Source organism: Oryctolagus cuniculus, chromosome 17, assembly GCF_051225735.1.
Source record: "Oryctolagus cuniculus isolate XC-2025 breed Fujian yellow rabbit chromosome 17, ASM5122573v1, whole genome shotgun sequence".
Lineage (NCBI taxonomy): Eukaryota > Metazoa > Chordata > Mammalia > Lagomorpha > Leporidae > Oryctolagus > Oryctolagus cuniculus.
Window position 1 is genome coordinate 42799580 of NC_142883.1, and position 21447 is coordinate 42821026.

The following is a 21447-nucleotide window of genomic DNA, read 5'->3' on the forward strand; positions in this document are numbered from 1 at the left end:
TCTCACATTATGATCATTGTCATGAATCCCTGACATTAATCTTTATTTTCAAGAAAAAAGTATATATGTGTATGCAGAAATATCTATGTTTAGGGGCCAGCGCTGTGGCGTAGCGGGTAAGGCCTCTGGTTCAAGTCTCGGCTACTCCATTCCGATCCAGCTCTCTGCTATGGCCTGGGAAAGCAGTAGAAGATGGCCCAAGTTCTTGGGCCCCTGTACCCACGTGGGAGACCCGGAGGAAGCTCCTGGCTCTTGGCTTCAGATCAGCACAGCTCTGGGAGTTGCGACCAATTGGGGAGTGAACCTGCGGATGGAAGACCCCTCTCTCTCTGCCTTCTCTCTGTGTAACGCTGACTTTCAAATAGATAAATAAATCTTTTTAAAAAATCTGTTCACAGTAAATGTGATAACATTTTAAAAAATTATAAAATAAAAAATATCTTTTGAATCTCATGTATGTTTCTTTAAAAGATGCATTTTCTGGGGCTGGTGCTGTGGCATACTAGGCTAAGCCTCAGCCTACGGTGCCAGCATTCCATATTGGTGCAGGTTCATATCCTGGCTTCTCTTCTTCCGATCCAGCTCCCTGCTAGTGGCCTGGGAAAGCAGTGGAAGATGGCCCAAGTGCTTGGGCCCCTGCACCCACGTGGGAGACCAGGAAGAAGCTCCTGGCTCCTGGCTTCGGATCAGCTCAGCTCTGAACGTTGCAGCCATTTGGGGGAATAAACCAGCAGAAGATCTCTCTGCCTCTCCCTCTCTCTGTAACTCTGCCTCTCAAATAAATAAATCTTTTTAAAAAAATTCATTTTCTGTGAGCCTTCTGACAACTTCTCATATGCACAAATTTCAAAATTTTGCATCAAAATAAATTTATTCAATTCTATTTTTCCACTAACTTACTGAAGTACCCTTGTATACACATATGTAAATTCATGAAAAAAACAAGAGAACAAGCTAAACCAGTAACAGACTCTGGCAGTGGTAATTGAAGAGGCTTTAAATGATACTTGTAATATTTTAATATTTTGTTGTTGAAAAAAAGAATTTGTGTATAACTTATGAACTAATTTTAAAAATCAAGGACAGAGGGGCTGGCACTGCGATGCAATAGGCTAAGCCTTTGTCTGCAGCACCAGCATCCCATATGGGCGCTGGTTCAAGTCGCGACTGCTCCTCTTCTGATCCAGCTCTCTGCTATGGCCTGAGAAAGCAGTGGAAGATGGCCCCACCACTTGGGCCCCTGCACCCTCATGGGAGACCTGGAAGAAGCTCCTGGCTCCTGGCTTCGGATCAGCGTAGCTCCGGCCATTGCAGCCAACTGGGGAGTGCACCATCAGATGGAAGACCCCTCTCTCTCTCTCTCTGTCTCGCCTTCTCTCTGTGTGTAACTCAAGTAAAATAAATAAATCTTAAAAAAAAAATGACAAACCTGGTAGGATCCACTTCAAAGCTGACATGTTGCCAATCAGAGGATGTAATAACAATTCGTAATAAAGGATCCAGGAGTTTTTGTAGGTAGGTAGCACCATATACCTAAAAAAAGAAAAATAATTAGTTAATAAAAAAATCAGAAAAAGGAACATATCATGTCTGCTCCATGTATTCTGCATTAAGAAAGCAATCTGCTCTGCACATTCTGTACGTAATCGTGGCTTGACATGCCTCAGCACACATATAAAATGAATGATACAGACCTTGAAACAGAATGTCATTATTTTGCTGGCCAAGCTGTTGCCTCGGAAGAGAGTCTGCATAGAGTCTGCTAATTCTACTTCCTTCGAAAACATGTTCCAGAGCAGTTGGTAGAGCAAATGCCGAGAATCAAATAGGGTAACCAGAACTCGAGCTAGTTCATCCTGAGAACAAAACAAAATTGTGTTAGTACATACAATCTCTCTTTTTTTTTTTTTTTTTTTTTTTTTTGACAGGCAGAGTGGACAGTGAGAGAGAGAGACAGAGAGAAAGGTCTTCCTTTTTGCCGTTGGTTCACCCTCCAATGGCTGCTGCGGCCGGTGTGCTGCGACCGGCGCACCGCGCTGATCCGATGGCAGGAGCCAGGAGCCAGGTGCTTTTCCTGGTCTCCCATGGGGTGCAGGGCCCAAGCACCTGGGCCATCCTCCACTGCACTCCCTGGCCACAGCAGAGAGCTGGCCTGGAAGAGGGGAAACCGGGACAGAATCCGGCGCCCTGACCAGGACTAGAACCCGGTGTGCCAGCGCCGCTAGGCGGAGGATTAGCCTAGTGAGCCGCGGCGCCGGCCCAGTACATACAATCTCACTGCTTTCCTTAACAGGAAGACAACAGCATCTAATAGATCAAGGTAAATGGTGAATGACTATTGTGTCTATGATAGATGACTTTATATGTCTACAATTGCTGTCAATTCTAAGTATTAGCTGGCGAAAGATAAGTGAGCCCTAGGCTTCACATGGTTACAGAAATTGCCAGGATTCAGCTCAAACTGTATTACAAAGTGAAAGAAAATAGAAGATGACAACAGAGTTCTACTCGGATTTGTACCTATGCATACACAGTTCATTTTCTTAGAAAATCGCTGAGCAGAAACAAAGCTTTGGTGGCCAGAACTCTACTCCCTTCTGACACAGTCAGGGGAACTCAGCAAATGCTCAACATACACCAGGCAGAAAAACAACGAAAATGGCAACACAAGACTTTCAAGAAATCAGGAGGGAAAAGATCTGGCCATTCAGAACTCAATAGATCAGCCAGATTTATATACAAACGGGGTGTGGGCTAGAAGCATCATCCATTATTCAATCAATAGCCCTTATAATTCCCAATAGTAGCTCTTGATACACTCAAGAAAAATGACTTGATAGGAAATCCCAGTTTAACCAAGCTACAAGGAGAAACAGAATAGGGATAACTATAAAAAGATGCATCAACCTTCAGGCAATAAAAAAATGGGCAGAGGAGCTGGCACTGGGGCGTACCAGACTAAGCTTCCACCTGTGGCACTGATATCAAAACAAGTCCTGGCTGCTCTTCTTCAAATCCAGCTCCCTGCTATGGCTTGGGAAGGCAGTGGAGATGGGCCAAATGCTTGGGCCCCTGCACCTGTGTGGAAGACCCAGAAGAAGCTCCTGATTCCTAGCTTCGGATCAGCCCAGCTCCAGACATTGCGGCCATTTGGGGAGTGAACCAGCAGTTGGAAGACCTTTCTGTCTCTCTCTTCCTCTACCTCTCAAATATGTATATAAATTTTAAAAATAAAATCAAAAAGGGGCAGGATCACATCCCATAGCTCCTCTAATTCTTGCCCAGGAACCAGGATTACAATAATCCAATATTTGAGTAAAAAGAAATGTTTAATAATCCTAACCACAAGTAGTCTAGAAGCCAATGAATTATGAAGATCCAATACACTCAGCTCTATTACTTATAATTACATAATACATATTTAACAGATGTAAAAACTCTTATTTTCCATTATAAAGTAAAATTATGAGCAAGAACTCAGTTACAAAATAGAAACTATTTTTAATTATTGTGCTAAATGTTTTCTTCACTCTAGTATTTCCCTTGCAAATTCTGAAAATGTTAAGCAACTGATTTTAAAAAAACATATTTACAAAACAGAATTAAAATTTAAAGTATATTTTGTTCTTTTAGATACAGCTCTAACACACCTGGCCTAATATAAAGTTCCTCTCAAAATAAAATCATTGAATACAGAAATCAATAGAAATGACTGCCTATAAGAAAAGAAACTGAATTAAAACTTCTTGGATTTAACTGATCCTTTTTTTAGAAGAAAATATGTATTTTTAGTGCTAATTATAGGTAGACGCTAAAAAATTCAGAAAATTTATTTTCAAAGCACATGAAGATTTATAAACTCATCTGAGGCGGCAAGAGGATGTCGGTAATTTGGGGGGGTGTTACTAATCAATGGGTATAAAATGCCACTTGTGTAAGACGATTCAGTTTTGGAGTGCCGCCATGCTGCCCTGTGCCTCTACTATATGCTACAAAACCTGCTCTGGGGGGAGATCCGTTCAGTCAGAGAAGAAAAATCGCAGAGAGCCTACAAGCAAGGGTGCGCTGAGATAGAAACACACTTCACACGTGTGAGGAACAGTGTGGCTCTAGCTTGGTGAAGAAAAACGGAAGTGGCACAAAACGATGTGAGAGAGGAGGCGGGGCCCAGACTGAGGAGATCGCACAGGCCAGAGTCCAGAGTCTGGAGTTTTACTTTAAGTATGAGAAATAGGATCAGCTTTTAAACAGAAACAAATCCACAAGCAGTGACAGCTAATCTTATTAGTTATAATTTATTATATTGAAATCTCTTTTGGTACAATATTACCAAATGGCTTTTTAACATGGAAAGGGAAAACAATCCTTCTCAGATTTTTAGCATATGTTATTAAGAATGATGTGGTTTTAGGAAATTTTTTATTAAATTAAGAGAGAGGCCAAATAGTCATCTGTCTCCAAGGTTTAAAACAAACAATATCTCTATTTCAAATACAAACAGAATGTGTGAACTAAGAAAGCAATCGTATATAGCATTATAGAGAAAAGAACAGCAAACTAAAGGCGGTAAACAGGCACACAGCAGATTTCCGTTCTAATAACTAACAACTAACTAAAATTAGGCTTATTGAATTACCTTATGTAATACCTGTAAACAAAGACACTAGATCAGATCCATGGTTTTAAATGTTTAAAGTCCGTGTTTAAGTGCAATGTTTTAGTGGGCTGGATGAGGTAAGACATATGCAAGGGCCAATTACTTCCCCATGGATGAAAACTACTTAACTGAATGTGTGAGGGTTCTTCCAGCTCTAAATTCTCAGTTCATTCAATAAACATTTATTGAACAAATATATCTGGAAATAGTAAGTGTGTGCCAAGCACTCTAGTTCCCCACTAACTCAGTAAACTTACCCACTGCGAACAAGGGACCACATTGGCCAGAGCCATAGCTATGGGGAGCTCTCCCTGATCACCCATCATGGTGACCAACTCCACTAGTCTCTCAAACCGATCTGCCAGCACCGTTTCTGCAAGGGTATCAAACTCTGTGCCTTGTTGAAGGATTTTTGTCAGAACTTCCATAAATGTAGCTCTCGTCTGGAGATCCTTGTGATAACCTAAACCTGATATGGACAGATAGATAAAATTTACTGACATGGTCTTGCTCAAGAATTTTTTGCTTGTCTTACATGCTGATGACCCCAGTGTTACATTTTTCCATGAAGTTTTCGTTTGACCTCACCTATGGAGTGCATGAGGCCACTGTCCACATTAGCATTGAGCAAGTTCGACATCGCAAGAACTGTACAGTGCCTCAGTGATGCCAGCCTCCGAGACATGCCACGCTTCCTGCCACCTGTCTGTGCATTTTCATCTTCAACTTCACTACAGTCATTCAGAAGGTTCATAAATAACGTGAAGTACCTGGGAGACACAAAGACTGACCCTTACACAGTGAAAGCAACATCAACAAGAGAGCTAATTAGACACACTGAAATAATCACATGTCCCACATAAGCAGCCCCAGGTATGTATGTATCTCTCTCTCTCTTCAGTTTTGGGGTAATCAGCCAAGGGGGCTCATTATGAAGTTGACTGGTGAATCTGATTTTATCCTGACAAAGTCTAGCATACATTTCATAACATAAGCACCAAGTAGATGCACTATTGCCTGGTCAGTGTGTCACTTTTAATGTTTAGCTCATAAAACAGTGGTCCACACAGTTTGGACATGTCATTTTAAAATGACTTTATGAAGCCATTTGGGTTTCATTATAAGGAAAAATTCATTTATACATAATCTCCTTTAAAAAGCCACAAAACACAACTGTTTTCCTGTCCCATTCCTGATATGGGGAATATTTCTTCACAAGTATAGTTTATTTTATCAGACACCAGCGCCGGCCATAACAGCAAAGCAATCAGGTCCATTCTCTCAGTATCATCTGACACTCCCGTTACACTTCATTCATGCATGTGTGGGGGATGGAAGGGGGGCTTCATTTGCTTTGTGCTTTTGTTTTTGAGTGGCTGAAATTTACTTAAGAAATAACTGTGATTTGGCTTCCATCAGTTCCACACCATCTCCTTCCTCAGGCTGCAGCGGAAGACCAGCCAGGAGTGAAACTACTGCTTCCATGCTTGCCTGGTCCAAATCTCTGAAGCAAAACAAATTTAGAGACCATCTTTCAGATTCTTTCACGCCACTTTCTTCTCAAAGCAACCTCTTACTAAGAGACACAAATTTTACAGACTACTTATTTCATTAAACGAAAGTACTAGCACAACCCAAATAATTTGAGTTTCAGAATGAAAATCAGATTACAAAAACTTATAAATCAGGGAAAAGATGATAACTAGAAAAAGGAATCTAGGCACAGTAACTACCTTAAATCTTAGGTATGCACTGTAAAATCAAGCCTGACCAAAGAAACACAGATGAATAGTTACTAAACAGCGTTTATCACTTTCTGATATGGGTCAGTAAGCATCATTTAAGCAAACTTAAGCAATTACTTCTTAGACACACTCAATAAAATTAAATTTCTCAAATAACCTATTTGTTATGGTTTGGGTAATAGTGTAGGTGTCCCAAAAGGCTGTGTGTTAAAGGCCTGGTCCCCAAAGTCTCAGGTTAATGAATTACTCTTAATGGACTGAGGGTAGGTACTTAATCCAAATATAGTGTCTGAAGATGGAGCCTTGGGAAGCGACCAGACTGACTGTGGCTGCTGGGATAGAGCCCCCATGACTGAATCATGGTGGCTTCACAGAGATCACACAGACGTGAACTGGTGTGTGCTCCCTCTGCCTCCCGACTTGCCATGTGATCTTTCCCAAGCCCCTCATCAGACGCCAGGCCAATGGGACCATCCGACCTTAGAATGCACACCTCCAGAACCACGAGCCCGAACGAGCCTTCTTTCTTCCTGAGCAGTTCCTCTCAGATATCGACCACAGTGGCTAAAAGATACCTAACAGACCACCTCAACCTAAAACACAACCTAAGGCTTTATGTATCTCCTCAATGACTACACACTTCCTACATCAATTAACACTAACTTTCCAAATAAAACACTCTTTTACATTTGTTTGCATTCAAAGTCTTTCAGCAAAAAAGTAAAGAATATCTTTACCTATTTCAAACATAAAAGCTTGACATACCAAAAAACAAAAACGCCCATGAAATAAATGTGTAATAGCTATTATGAAGTAGTTCTAATGCCTGAAGTAAAACCTGCTAATATTTAAAGGTCATTCTTACTCTGCCTTTTTTTTTTTTTTTTTTTTTTTACCTTGTAAGACATTTTACATCATCATCTGCTGCTTGGTTTGATGTTCCCATAACCCAGTCTGTCAGGTATTCTACCATCTTATTCCTACAGAATGGTGGAGGGAAAAAAAAGCAAATAATTATCTTATAGTTACATACACATACCCTTTTAGTCATAGAATATATCTTATTTGCATCTTTTAAAAATATTTACTTATTTGAGAAGCAGAGAGAAAGCAGTTAGAGCAAGCTTCCATTTGCTAGCAACACCTGCAATGTCTGGAACTAGGCCAGTCCAAAGTCAGGAGCCAAGAACTCAGTCCAGGTATCTCACATAGGTCGTTGGAATCCAATTATCATCACTATTGCCTCTCAGCAGGCAGGAAACTTGAATCAGGAGCCAGAGAAGGGATTTGAACCCATGCACTCCGACATGGGTCATATGGTCTTAATCATTAAACCAAATAAACATTCATCCAGGGGCCAGCGCTGTGTTGTAGTGGATAAAGATGCCACCTGCAGTGCCGGCATCCCATATAGGTGCCAGTTCGAGTCCTGGCTGCTCCACTTCTGATCCAGCTCTCTACTATGGCTTGAGAAAGCAGCAGAAGATGGCCCAAGTCCTTGGGCCCCTGTACCCGCATGGGAGACCTGGAAGAAGCTCTTGGCTCCTAGCTTCTGATTGGCTCAGCTCTGCCCACTGCGGCCATTTGGGGAGTGAATCAGGGGATGGAAGACCTCTCTCTCTCTCTCTCTCTCTCTGCCTCTTCTTCTCTGCGTAACTCTTTCAAATAAATAAATAAATCTTAAAAAAAAAAAAAAAAGGTTCACCCAGTACTGATACTTTGCCAAATAACCCAGGTGATGTGACAAATTGATGAATGAGATGCTGCAATCACAGATGTAAAAGAAAGGATGAACACGAGTTAACTTTGATGTTGATCCTCCACATGGGTCCTTAGTTATGGAACCCATTTGAAAACAGAATCAAATTCTTAGCTCAAGTGCAACTCAGTTTAGAAAAAGAGACCAATGTCAGAGGCATAAAGTTTGGAAAATATGAAAAGATATAAAGAGAAAAGCAAACATGCACAAGGATCCTTTCTCCAATAACCAGATACCTACTATTTTTCTGTACTTCATTCAACATAAGATTTATAAAACTCTACTTTGCTCTTTCAAGAAACTCACCTAAATTTCATCTCTTGACAAAATGAGAGGTCATCTCTTCTTGCCATCATGACTTCAACTAACTGACAAAGCTTTGTTTTTATTTGAATTGCATGGACCATATTTCCAAGCACACGAACATATCTATGAAGACAAAGAAATATGAAAAAATTATCAGCTAAGACAAAAAGAGAGGGTATTCTAAATCCTTTTAATCTTTAAATAAAATAAGTATAACTTTAAGAATGATAACATTTTTATTCACATAAGAACATACACAACTTCTGACTATATTATTATACCCTACTTTGGATGTAGTAAAGAAAAGGATGGCAAATTATTTCAATAACTACCCATACCAAGTGTAAGAAGTTTTTTTTTACTCCTTAAAATACACTTCTGCTACATTTCAACAGAATGCTTACCTGACCAGATTTAACATCATCGTTTCAATGCTAGCTTGCCCCAGATGTTCAGAGCTGCCTTCGGTATGATTATCTAGTAAGTTCTTCATTATAGCTATGGTTTGCTCTACAAACTGAGTATTGGTGTCAGTCAATAAAACCTATGCAAAGAATCAAATACATTAGTGATATGTCTTCACTGCACACAAGACAGACTATACAGTGATGAAACTGAACCACGTGTCATCACACACTGAAATGTACCCACAGGTGTACATGCCAACAAGCACAGAGAGACACACGCACACCATAGCCAAGACATTTATACTCCTAGGTACCCTCCACACCAGTTCCTAAGCAGCAAACTGATCCCTAAATAACATGCCTCTTCTTTCTGAAGTTGTCTATTTTTTAAAACTGTGAATCTATATTCATTTGAGTATCTGCTTTAAATAATCACAAAGAAAAAAGCCCCATTATTTCAAACAAGTCATTCTAGTCATAGGAAAACATGAAAAATAAAGCAGAAAATACTTTACCTGTCCTTGGGAATCAAAAAACTTGCTGATGGTGTTCTTCAATTTGTTAAACAGCATTGGATAAAGAGCAGGACTCAACTCTAGACCCACTAGATCCTTAACGTTGGTCCGTATCTGAAGTCCCACTTTCTCATGGTTACACACCATCAAGGAGAGCAGCCTGTCCATAAATTTGCTAACAGGTGTGTCTGCATTTCCATCTGAAGACATCACTGAAATCATGGAACCCTTTCGTTCACTGACGGGGCCCATGGGTGGGCTATAGGTCGCCAGGCCGGAATTGCTCCTCTGCTGCAGGCACACACCCCCAAGAGCACAAAGGAAGCCAGTCATGTTGATCCACTCCTGCAGGGAGTCTGTGTCAGACAAATCTATGGATCCTCCTCCACTCACATGGGACATTCGCCTCTTAACAATGGTCTTGTGAAGGCTCTCGGCAGCCTAAACAAAAATTTTTGTGGACAGCATGAATTCCACTTAAATTGGTTGAAACTTGACAAATTTACTCGTTATCCAACATCTCTTCCATAACAAAAGTACATTTTTACATTTTAAAAATCAAAATTTGAACCTCCCATATATATTTTTAAAGAGCAACTAATATATCCATAGCTAGATTAATATCAACCACAGTGTCAAGTTTCTTTAAAGTAACCTAATGCATTGCTGGTGGGAATGTAAACTAATTCAACCATTATGGAAATCAGTATGGATATTTCTCAGAAACCTGAAAATATATCTACCATATGACCCAGCCATTCCGCTCTTGGAAATTTACTCAAAGGAAATGAAATCAGCGTATCAAAGAGTTATCTGTATCATAGAATGGTTATAGCAGCTCAACACACACTAGCTAAGATATCAAATCAACCCAGATACCCATCAACTGATAAATGGATAAAGAAATTATGGTATATATAACGGAATAGTATTCAGCCATAAGAAAGAATGAAATCCTGTCTTTCACAAAAAAAAAAAAAAAAAAAAAAAAAAGAAAGGATGCAACTGGAGACCATTATGTTTAGTGAAATAAGCCAGTCCCCAAAGACAAATACCATGTTTCCCCTGATTTGTGAAAACTAATACACAGAATACACAAACAAATGTAATGTACATGAGCAAAACTGACATTTTGAAATCTGTTGATTGTTTATAGCACTTGCCTATAATCCTGAAGAACAGTGGTTCTTTTACTTACTACTTGTTGATTCTTTATTTAGTGGAGGGTTGAGCTTGTGATTATAAAGTAATCTGACAGAGCAACTTGATATGTTATCCCTCTTAGTATTTTTTTTGTTTGTTCTACTTAATACTTTTGGTTGAATACTGTAATCAATACACAGTAATTCTTAAGTGCTGAAACTTAACTGAAAAGTGATTGCTGTTAAATGTAAGAGTGGGAATAAGAGAGGGAAGAGATGTGCAATTTGGGACATGCTCAAGCTGACTTACCTCAAACGGTAGAGTTAGAAACATACCAGGGGATTCCAATTCAATCCCATCAAGGTGGCATGTACCAATGCCATCTCACTAGTCCCAGTGATCAATTTCTGTTCACAACTGATCATAATGATAGGACTAAGAACCAAAGGGATCACAGAAACAAGAATAGTGTCTGCAAATACTAGCTGATAGAATAAAAAAGGGAGAGAATGATCCAACATGGGACGTGAGATACACAGCAGACCCATAGAATGGCAGATGTCCTAAACAGCATTCTGGCCTCAGAATCAGCCCTTAAGGCATGCGGATCCGGCTGAAAAGCCCATGAGAGTATTTCAGGCATGGAAAGCCAAGACATTCTGGGGGGAAAAAAAAAACCTAAATGAAAGATCTCTGCGAGTGAGATCCCAGTGGAAAGAACGGGTCATCAAAGAAGGAGGTACCTTTCTCTGAAGGGAGGAGAGAACTTCCACTTTGACCATGGCCTTGTCTAAATATGATCAGAGTCAGTGAACTCAGGGGGCTTCCATAGCCTTGGCAGCTCATGACAAGAGCCTAGGGTGATTACTGAGGCCATAAACAAGAGTGTCATTTTGTTAAGTCAACAACAGGAGTCACTGTGCACTTACTCCTCATGTAGGATCTTTGTCCTTAGTGTGCTGTACATTGAGATTTAATGCTATAACTAGTACTCAAACAGTATTTTTCACTTTATGTTTCTGTGTGGGACCAAACTGTTGAAATCTTTACTTAATGTATGCTAAACTGATCTTCTGTATATAAAGAGAAACGAAAATGAATCTTGATGTGAATGGAAGGGGAGAGAGAGTGGGAAAGGGGAGGATTGCGGGTGGGAGGGACGTTATGGGGGGAAGCCATTGTAATCCATAAGCTGTACTTTGGAAATTTATATTCATTAAATAAAAGTTTGAAAGCAAAAAAAAAATTGACATAGAATTTGAAAGAAATTGAAAAAAATTGAAATAAAAATAAGGAAGGAGGAGGGAAAGGTGGGACCAAGGGAGGGAAAGGAGGGAAGTATCATTATGTTCTTAAAAGTATAATTGTGAAATATGTGAAATTTGTTCCCTTTATATAAATTTTTAAAATTTTTGAAAATGCTTTTGATTCACATGGATGAAACTTAAAAACATTATATTAAATCAAATAAGCCAGTCACAGAAGCTCAAGTAATGTAGGATTTTGTTTCTAAGAAATGTCTAGAATGGGCAAATCTACACAAACAGTGCCTGGTAGTAGGGGGTGGACAGGTAGCAAAGTAGGAGTTGGGGCAGAGATAGCTAAAGGGTACGAGGGTTTTATTTTTTTGTTTTTGGTGTAGTTTTATTTGAGGTGATGAGAATATTCTGAAATTTATTGTGGCAATGGTTGTACAACTCTGTGAATACGCTAAAAGAGTCAAAGAAGTGAACACTTCAAATAGGCGAAGTGTATGAATACATATGAAACAGTTACCAACAAAATGCTTTCATTCTAAAGCTACATGTCTTCTCCAACACTAGATACTCAATTTTGCTTCACAAAAACATAACTTCTTCCCTGTTCTAATTAAGCATGCCAGGTAAAAGGCAATGGGAGAATAACCAATTTTTCCAAAATACCTAATAAAAAACACATGGGCATTACAAAGAAAACACAAATACCAATTAACAATCAATTTCTGAGGTAATAGGCTGATATTAATAGTTGATGGATGAAATGATACAACTGACAACAACTGATGAATGAAATGTCTACACTTTAAATTTCATTTAACTTACAGGTTTAATTGGTCCATCTGAATCTTAAGATCCCTTAATTAGAATATCAAATAAAACAACAAAATAAACCATTTCAATTTTATTCTTGTCTACCTCTGTCACCTCTTTGTGGAAGGGAGAAAAAACAAAAGAGTAGAGGAATGGTCTCTATGATGGAGGTAACCTTTCCTATCCCTGCTGTGCAAATGCCAACTAACTGCCACACGCAGCTACTGAGGGGTGAAATGTGGCCACAGTACAGTTTCTTGTATGACTGAGGAACCATCTCATTACTTTTAATTAATTTAAAATGCAACTTAGACTAAACATCAACATGCAGTTACTGATTACCATATTAGTGAGTGCAGATACAGACAAACCACCACTCAATCTCAGTCTTAAGACAACTATATATTTATTAGTCTAAGAGTCACTCCCAAAAGATTACAGAAGCCAAGTATACCTATTTACCTCATCAAGTAACAGACAAAAGTCATCTTCATAAACTCACCTGGCCATCTTCCATTTTGGCTTTTGGATAGTTAAGGATTAATTTTGTAGCTTGCTCCCATTTTGCATGTGTATCTTCCCAAGCCTAAAATGAAGACAACTATCATTTGAAAGCAACTTTAAGCCAACAGCTAAAAATTAATCAGCAACTGCCAGTTTTCAAAGCTGGTGCCCACTACAAGAATAACATTCTACTTATCACATGCACATATCTCGAGTTTGCTTCAAGAGCTATTCCTGACCACAGACACATAAAAGGAGGCTTCTCCAAACAGGGCTGGGGGACAGGTGTTCCTGTTGCTGCGGGCATACCTCTGTGTTCCCTGGAGTGGGATGCTCGATGCGCCGTAGCAGTGCCATCACTCTTTTCTGAAGTGCTGCTCTTCCTAAACAAAGAGGACAGGCAAGTCAAGCTACTACACTGCTTGCCAGTGGAGACCCTGACAAGCCCCATCCACAAGGCAGGGGAGGAGGAATGGAATGACTGCTTCAAATGATACAGCTGAAGCCTTCCTTTCACCAGCCTCACAACCCAGGTATTTATTTATCTGGGACTCCACAATGTCCACAGCATAAAATAGCTCTTTCCATCTATGACTTACTCAAAACATGGCAGAATTGAATATTATATTATCTGTAATTGATAATGATCTACATTGCTAGCTATTTAACAACTGTACAGCACAGTAGCCATACTAAAAACCTGGTGGGAGATGAACAATTTCAAATACTACTGATGTTCACATTATCCTGTTCAAAAAAGGCTATCAATTAAAGTTATTTAATTCTGCCCCATAAATTTAAAAAGCATTCTTACATTGCTAACACAATCAGATTTCATGTGCTTTGAGGCCAACTGACAAGGGGAAAAACACCCTTCATCCACATTTACCTGTTGACATCATATTGCTGACAGAGGCGAACTCCATGAACGTGTTATAGTTGGGCAAGAAGTTGTGCACCGACACTTCATCTACCCTACACCGGATATCTGCTTCCTCGCAGAGGTGGCGGAAACAGGACATGGCAACCAGGACAGCTTCAGTGTCTGGGCTCCACAGAAACATGTACAGAGCCACTTCCAGTTTGGTCTGGGCTTGTCGGCATATGGGTGGGGTTCCACTGCAACCTGCAGCACCATCCTGGGAGTCAGGGGTTGGAGGCATACATTTGCAACTTAGATGACTTTATTTATAACACCCATAAATAATAAACTATGTGCCATATGTATCAGCATAAAACAATTCACAAAAAGTTTTCATTTTGGTTAGGATAAGGATTTGGTCTAAATGAGATTGTTAGGTCTTTTTTTATTTTTTTTTTTTAACTGTATTTGAGAGAACAGCAGGAGAGCTCCCATCCATTGGTTCACGCTCCAGATGCTTGCAATAGCTGGACCAAAACCAGGAACCAAGAACACAATCCAGTTCTATGTGGGCCACAAGACACACAATTATTTGGGCCATCACACTACCTCCTGGGGTCTGCATTAGCAAGAAGCTGGAGACAGGAGCAGAAGCTGGGCACTCCAATTTAGATGTAACTTCTAGGCTAAACACATTCCCCTAGATGAGATTAATTGGACTAAAATTTACTACTATCTATACTCAATTTCAAATCAAATAGGTATTACCCAGTCTAGATCCCAGAAGTATAAATTAAGTCTAACAGGGACACAAGTAAAATACCCAAATATAAATCTACCGCAGAAAAATGTAATGTACTTCCAAGTAAATTATAAGATACAAAGGAAGAGGCAGTAACAAGGAGTTCTATCTGCTTACAAAAGGGAACACCTAAGAACACTGCAGTAGTGATTAAAATAAGGCACAGTCAAGAGCTAAACATTGCTGAAGAAGATATGAGTCTGAATTATATATTCCCCAAATATAAAATGGAGAAACTCATTTACAAGACAAATGCATGTTCCGCAGGTAAAGCAGCTGACAAAAAATGTCATACTGCTGAGCTGTTTTTTCTCAAAAGAAGACTGTATTTAAAAGTAGGGATTTAAAAAAGAAAGTCTTGGTCTGGAACACCAAGTCTTGGTAGTGATGTGATATTTTTCATTTTCATATGATTTACATTTAGGAGGAATTCTATACACGAAAAATCCAGAAACATGAATCTACAACAGGATGCAAAATTTTATCTCAGTAAATCCGTACCTATGTTAGTTGGCAAAACTTTTTTAAAAAAATTTTATTTAATAAATATAAATTTTGAAAGTACAACTTCTGGCCAGTGCCGTAGCTCACTAGGCTAATCCTCTGCCTGCGGCGCCGGCACCCTGGGTTCTAGTGCTGGTTGGGATACCGGGTACTAGTCCTGGTTGCTCCCCTTCCAGTCCAGCTCTCTGCTGTGGCCCGGGAGGGCAGCAGAGGATGGCCCAAGTGCTTGGGTCCATGCAGGCACATTGGAGACCGGGAGGAGGTACCCGGCTCCTGGCTTTGGATCGGCGCAGCGCTAGCCGTAGCAGCCATTAGGGGAGTGAACCAACGGAAGTTAGACCTTTCTCTCTGTCTCTCTCCCACTGTCTATAACTCTCTCTCTCTAACTCTGCGTGGCAAAAAATTAAAAAAAAAAAAATTTAAAAAAGAAAGTACAACTTTTAGAATATAGTGGCTTTTCCCCCATAGTCTCCCTTCCACCTGCAACCATCCCATCACCTACTCCTTCTCCCATCTCATTCTTCACCAAGATTTTTCAATTATCTTTATATACAGAAGATCAACTTAGTTAAAGATCTCAACAGTTTGCACCCACACAGATAAACAAAGTATAAAGTACTGTTTGAGTAGTAGTTTTACCATTAATTCACATAGTACAACACATTAAGGACAGAGATCCTACATGGAGAGTAAGTGCACAGGGACTCCCGTTGTTGATTTAACAATTATCACTGTTATTTATGATGTCAATAATCACTCGAGGCTCTTGTCATGAGTTTCCAAGGCTATGGAAGCCTTTTAGTTCGCCAACTCTGATCTTATTTAGACAAGGTCATAGTCAAAGTGGAAGTTCTCTCCTCCCTTCAGAGAAAGGTATCCCCTTCTTTGATGGTCATTTCTTTCTGCTAGGATCTCACTCACAGAGATCTTTCATTTAGGTCAATTTTTTTTTTTTTTTTTTTTCTGAAAGAGTATCTTGGCTTTCTCTGCCTGAATAACTCTCATGGGCTTTTTAGCCAGATCCGAATGCCTTAAAGGCTGATTTTGAGGCCCAATTGCTGTTTAGGGTATCTGCCATTCTATGAGTCTGCTGTGTATCCTGCTTCCCATGTTGGATCATTCTCTCCTTTTTAATTCTATCAGTTATTATTAGCATACACTAGTCTTGTTTATGTGATCCCTTTGACACTTAATACTATCTTTTTGATCAATTAGGAACTGAAATTGATCACTTTGACTAGTGAGTTGGCATTGGTACATGCCACCTTGATGGGATTGAATTGGAATCCCCTGGCACATTTCTAGCTCTACCATTAGGGGTAAGTCTGAGTAAGCATGTGCTGAACTGTACAAATCCTTCCTTTCTTATTCCCATTCTTATATTTAACAGGGATCACTTTTCAGTTAAATTTAAACACCTAAGAATAATTCTCTGTTAAGTAAAGAGTTCAACCAATGGTATTAAGTAGAACAAAAAAATACTACAAGGAATCAAATAGTAACCATTCCTCAACAGTCGGGACAAGGGCTGATCAAGTCATTGTTTCTCATAGTGTCTCTTTCACTTCTACAGGTTTCCTTTTAGGTGTTCAGTTAGTTGTCACAGATCAGGGAGAACATATGATAGTTGTTTCTTTGGGACTGGCTTATTTCACTCAGCATGATGTTTTCCAGATTCCTCCATTTTGTTGCAAATGACCAGATTTCATTTTTTTTACTGCTGTATAGTATTCTAAAGAGTACATATCCTATAATTTCTTTATCCAGTCTTCTGTGGATGGGCATTTAGGTTGATTCCATGTCTTAGCTATTGTGAACTGAGCTGAAATAAACACTGAGGTGCAGACAGCTCTTTTATTTGCCAATTTAATTTCCTTTGGGTAAATTCCATGGAGTGGGATGGCTGGGTCATGTGATAGGGCTATATTCAGGTTTCTGAGGAATCTCCAGACTGGCTTTACCTGTTTGCATTCCCAACAACAGTGAATTAGTGTGCCTTTCCCCCCCACTTCCTCACCAGCATCTGTTGTTAGTTGATTTCTGTATGTAAGCCATTCTAACTGGGGTGAGATGAAACTTCATTGTGGTTTTGATTTGCATTTCGCTGATGGCTAGTGATCCTGAACATTTTTTCATGTGTATGTTGGCCGTTTGGATTTCTTCTTTTGAAAAATGTCTATGTACATCCTTGGCCCATCTCTTTAAGCGGGTTGTTTGTTGTCGTAGAGTTTCTGATCCCTTTCGGATTCTGGTTATTAATCCTTTATCAGTTGCATAATCTGCAAATATTTTCTCCTATTCTGTCAGTTGCTTCTTCACTTTCCTGTTTCTTTCGCAGAACAGAAACTTCTCAATTTATGTAATCTCAATTATTATTCTGGCTTTGACTGCCTGTGCCTCTGGGGTCTTTACAAGAAATCTTTGCCTGTGCCTATATCTTGCAGGGTTTCTCCAATGTTCTCTAATAATTTGATGGCGCCAGTCATAGGTTTCGATCTTTAATCCATGTTGAGTGGATTTTTGTGTAAGGTGTAAGGTAGGTGTCTTGCTTCATACTTCCGCATGTGGAAATCCAGTTTTCCCAGCACCATTTGTTGAAAAGACTGTCCTTGCTCCAGGAATTGCTTTTAGCTCCTTGATCAAATATAAGTTGGCTGTAGATGTTTGGATTGATACCTGGTGTTTGTATTCTGTTCCATTGGTCTATCCATTTGTTTCTATACCAGTACTAAGCAGTTTTGATTATAATTTCCATATAGTATGCCTTGAAATCTGGTATTGTGATGCCTCTGGCTTTATTCTTGTTGTACAAGATTGCTTTAAATATTTGAGGTCTCCTGTGCCTTGATATAAATTTCAGCTTCATTTTTTCCAGATCTCTGGTATTTTGATTGGTATCGCATTGAATCTATAAATTGCTTTTGGAAGAATGGACATTTTGATGATACTGATTCTTCCAATCCATGAACATGGAAGATTTTTTCATTTTTTGGTATCCTCTTCTTTCTTTTTTTAAAAAAATTTTTTGACAGAGTGGACAGTGAGAGAGAGAGAGAGAGAGAGAGACAGACAGACAGACAGACAGAGAGAAAGGTCTTCCTTTGCCGTTGGTTCACCCTCCAATAGCCACCGCGGCCGGCGTGCTGCGGCCGGTGCCTGCGCTGATCCAAAGGCAGGAGCCAGGTGCTTCTCCTGGTCTCCCATGGGGTGCAGGGCCCAAGCATTTGGGCCATCCTTCACTGAACTCCCTGGCCATAGCAGAGAGCTGGCCTGGAAGAGGGGCAACCGGGACAGAATCCAGTGCCCGGACCAGGAATAGAACCCGGTGTGCCGGCGCCACTAGGCGGAGGATTAGCCTATTGAGCCGCGGCACCGGCCCCTCTTCTTTCTTTAAGATTCTGTAATTTCCATCATAGAGAGATCTGACATCCTTGGTTAAGTTTATTCTAAGGCATTTGATTGTTTTTTGTAACTATTGTGAATGGGATTGATCTTAGAAGTTCTCTCTCAGCCATGGCATTATCTGTGTATACACAGGCTGTTGATTTTTGTGTACTGATTTTATATCCTGCTGCTTTGTCAAACTCTTCTATGAGTTCCAATAGTCTCTTAGTAGAGTTCTTTGGATCCCCTAAATAAAGAATCATATCATCTGGAAAGAGGGATAGTTTGATTTCTTCCTTCCCAATTTGTTTCCCTTTGACTTATATTCCTTGCTTAATGGCTCTGGCTAAAACTTGCAGTATTATATTGAATAGCAATGGTGAGAGTGGGCATCCCCATCTGGTACCTGATCTCAATGGAAATGCTTCCAACTTTTCCCCATTCAATAGGATGCTGGCCATGGGTTTTTCATAAATTGCCTTGATTGTGTTGAGGAATGTTCCTTCTATAACCAATTTTCTTAGAGTTTTCATCATGAAAGAGTGTTCTATTTTATCAAATGCTCTCTCTGCATCTATTGAGATACTCATATGGTTTTTCTTCTGCAGTTTGCTAATGTGGTATATCACATTGATTGATTTGTGAACACTGAACCATCCCTGCATACCAGGGATAAATCCTACTTGGACTGAGTGGATGATCTTTCTGATGTGTTGTTACATTCTATTGGTCAGAATTTTATTGAGGATTTTTGCGTTTATGTTCATCAAGGGAACTTGGTCTGTATTCTCTTTCTCTGCTGCATCTTTGTCAGATTTAGGAATTAGAGTAATGCTGGCTTCATAGAAAGAATTTGGGAGGATTCCTCTCTTTCAATCATTTTGAATAGTTTGAGAAGAATTACAGTTGGTTCTTCTTTAAATGTCTGGTAGAATTCAGCAGTGAATCCATTTGGTCCTAGGCTTTTCTTTGTTGGGAGGGCCTTTATTATTGATTCAATACTGATCTGATTTTGGGTCTGTTTAGGTTTTCTATGTCTTCATGATTCAATTGAGGTAGACTGTATCTATCCATTTCTATAGGTTTCCCAGTTTGCTGCCATAAAACTCTTTGTACTAATTTGATGACTCTTTTTATTTCTGTGGTGTCTGTTGTTACATTCCCTTTTTCATCTCTGATTTTATTGATTTGGGTCTTCTCTCTCCTTTTTTTAGTTAATTGGGTCAATGGTGTGTCAATTTTGTTTATTTTTTCAAAAAACCAGTTCTTTGTTTTGCTGATATTTTGTAATGATTTTTTGGATTCAAATTGTTGGTTTCTTCTCTAATTTTAATTATTTCTCTTCTCCTACTAGTTTTCAGTTTGGTTTGCTGTAGTTTTTCTAGATCTCTGAGATGCATTGATAGCTCTTTTATTTGGTGCCTTTCCAATTTCTTGATATAGGCACCTATTGCTATAAACTTTCCTCTTAACACTGCTTTTGCTGTATCCCATAAGTTTTTTTTTTTTTTTGACAGGCAGAGTTAGACAGTGAGAGAGAGAGAGAGAGACAGAGAGAAAGGTCTTCCTACCATTGGTTCACTCCCCAAATGGCCGCTATGGCCAGCGCTGTGCCGATCCGAAGCCAGGAGCCAGGTGCTTCCTCCTGGTCTCCCATGTGGGTGCAGGGCTCAAGCACTTGGGCCATCCTCCACTGCCTTCCCGGGCCACAGCAGAGAGCTGGACTGGAAAAGGAGCAACCGGGACAGAACCAGCACCCCAACCGGGACTAGAACCCGGAGTGCCGGTGCCACAGGCAGAGGATTAGCCTAGTAAGCCACAGCGCCAGCCCATAAGTTTTGATATGTTGTGTTGTTATCTTCATTTGCTTCCAGAAAGTTGTTGATTTCTCTTTTGATTTCTTCTATGACCCAGTGTTCTTTCATAGCATGTTGTTCAGTCTCCATGTGCTTGCATATGCTCTAGGGATTCCTGAGTTGCTAATTTCCAGCTTCATTCCATTGTGTTCTGAGAAGATGCATGGTATGATTTCAATTCTTTTGAATTTTTGAGACTTGCTTTATGGCCTAGTATGTGGTCAATCCTAGAGTAAGTTCCATGCACTGGTGAAAAGAATGTGTATTCTCCAATGTAGGATAAAAAGTTCTGTACATATCTGTTAGATCCATTTGGTCTATGGTATTGATTAAATCTGCTGTTTCCTTGTTGATTTTCTGTCTGGTTGATCTGTCCATTGCTGAAAGTGGAATATTGAAGTCCCCCCAATACTAGTGTATTGGAGCCTAAGTCTCCCTTTAAGTTCCTTAATATCTTTTAAATAACCCGGCGCCTGTAATTAGATGCATATACACTTATAATAGTTACATCTTCCTGTTGAACTGATCCCTTAATCATTATATAGTGCCCCTCTTTGTCTCTCTTAACAGTTTTTGTGTTAAAGTATATTTTGTCTGATATTAAGATGGCTACGCCAGCTCTTTTTGTTTCTGTTGGCATGAAATATCTTTTTCCAACCTTTCACTTTCAGTCTGCATGCACCTTTGTTGGAAAGATGTGTTTCTTGTAAGCAGCAAATACATGGGTTTTGTTTTTTAATCCATTCAGCCAGGCTGTGTCTTTTAACTGGAGAGTTGAGGCCATTTACGTTCAATGTTACTATTGATTAAGTTTTGACTTTGTCCTGCCATTTTTCCAAAGATATTTCTAATATACTTTGAAATTCCTGTGATCTTTTACTGAGAGATTTTCTTCCTTTAATTTCCTTCATATTGATTACCATGTTTCTGTGTG

At 39.6% G+C, this 21447-nt stretch overlaps 1 protein-coding gene across 8 annotated transcripts in view; it reads right to left on the reverse strand.

Moving 5' to 3' along the window:
- The window catches only part of NF1 (neurofibromin 1), a 303335-nt gene that overhangs the window by 141741 nt on the left and 140147 nt on the right, over positions 1 to 21447 (reverse strand). For all 8 annotated transcript variants that reach the window (XM_070061093.2, XM_002718937.6, XM_051825442.3 and 5 more), the window contains 12 exons: positions 13995 to 14244; positions 13415 to 13488; positions 13104 to 13187; positions 9390 to 9830; positions 8872 to 9011; positions 8468 to 8590; positions 7299 to 7382; positions 6045 to 6161; positions 5246 to 5427; positions 4915 to 5126; positions 1695 to 1856; positions 1430 to 1533 (listed from right to left, as the gene is read on the reverse strand). In XM_070061093.2, coding sequence (XP_069917194.1) covers positions 1430 to 1533; positions 1695 to 1856; positions 4915 to 5126; positions 5246 to 5427; positions 6045 to 6161; positions 7299 to 7382; positions 8468 to 8590; positions 8872 to 9011; positions 9390 to 9830; positions 13104 to 13187; positions 13415 to 13488; positions 13995 to 14244 — 1973 coding nt within the window. The remainder of the gene's footprint in view (positions 1 to 1429; positions 1534 to 1694; positions 1857 to 4914; positions 5127 to 5245; positions 5428 to 6044; positions 6162 to 7298; positions 7383 to 8467; positions 8591 to 8871; positions 9012 to 9389; positions 9831 to 13103; positions 13188 to 13414; positions 13489 to 13994; positions 14245 to 21447) is intronic.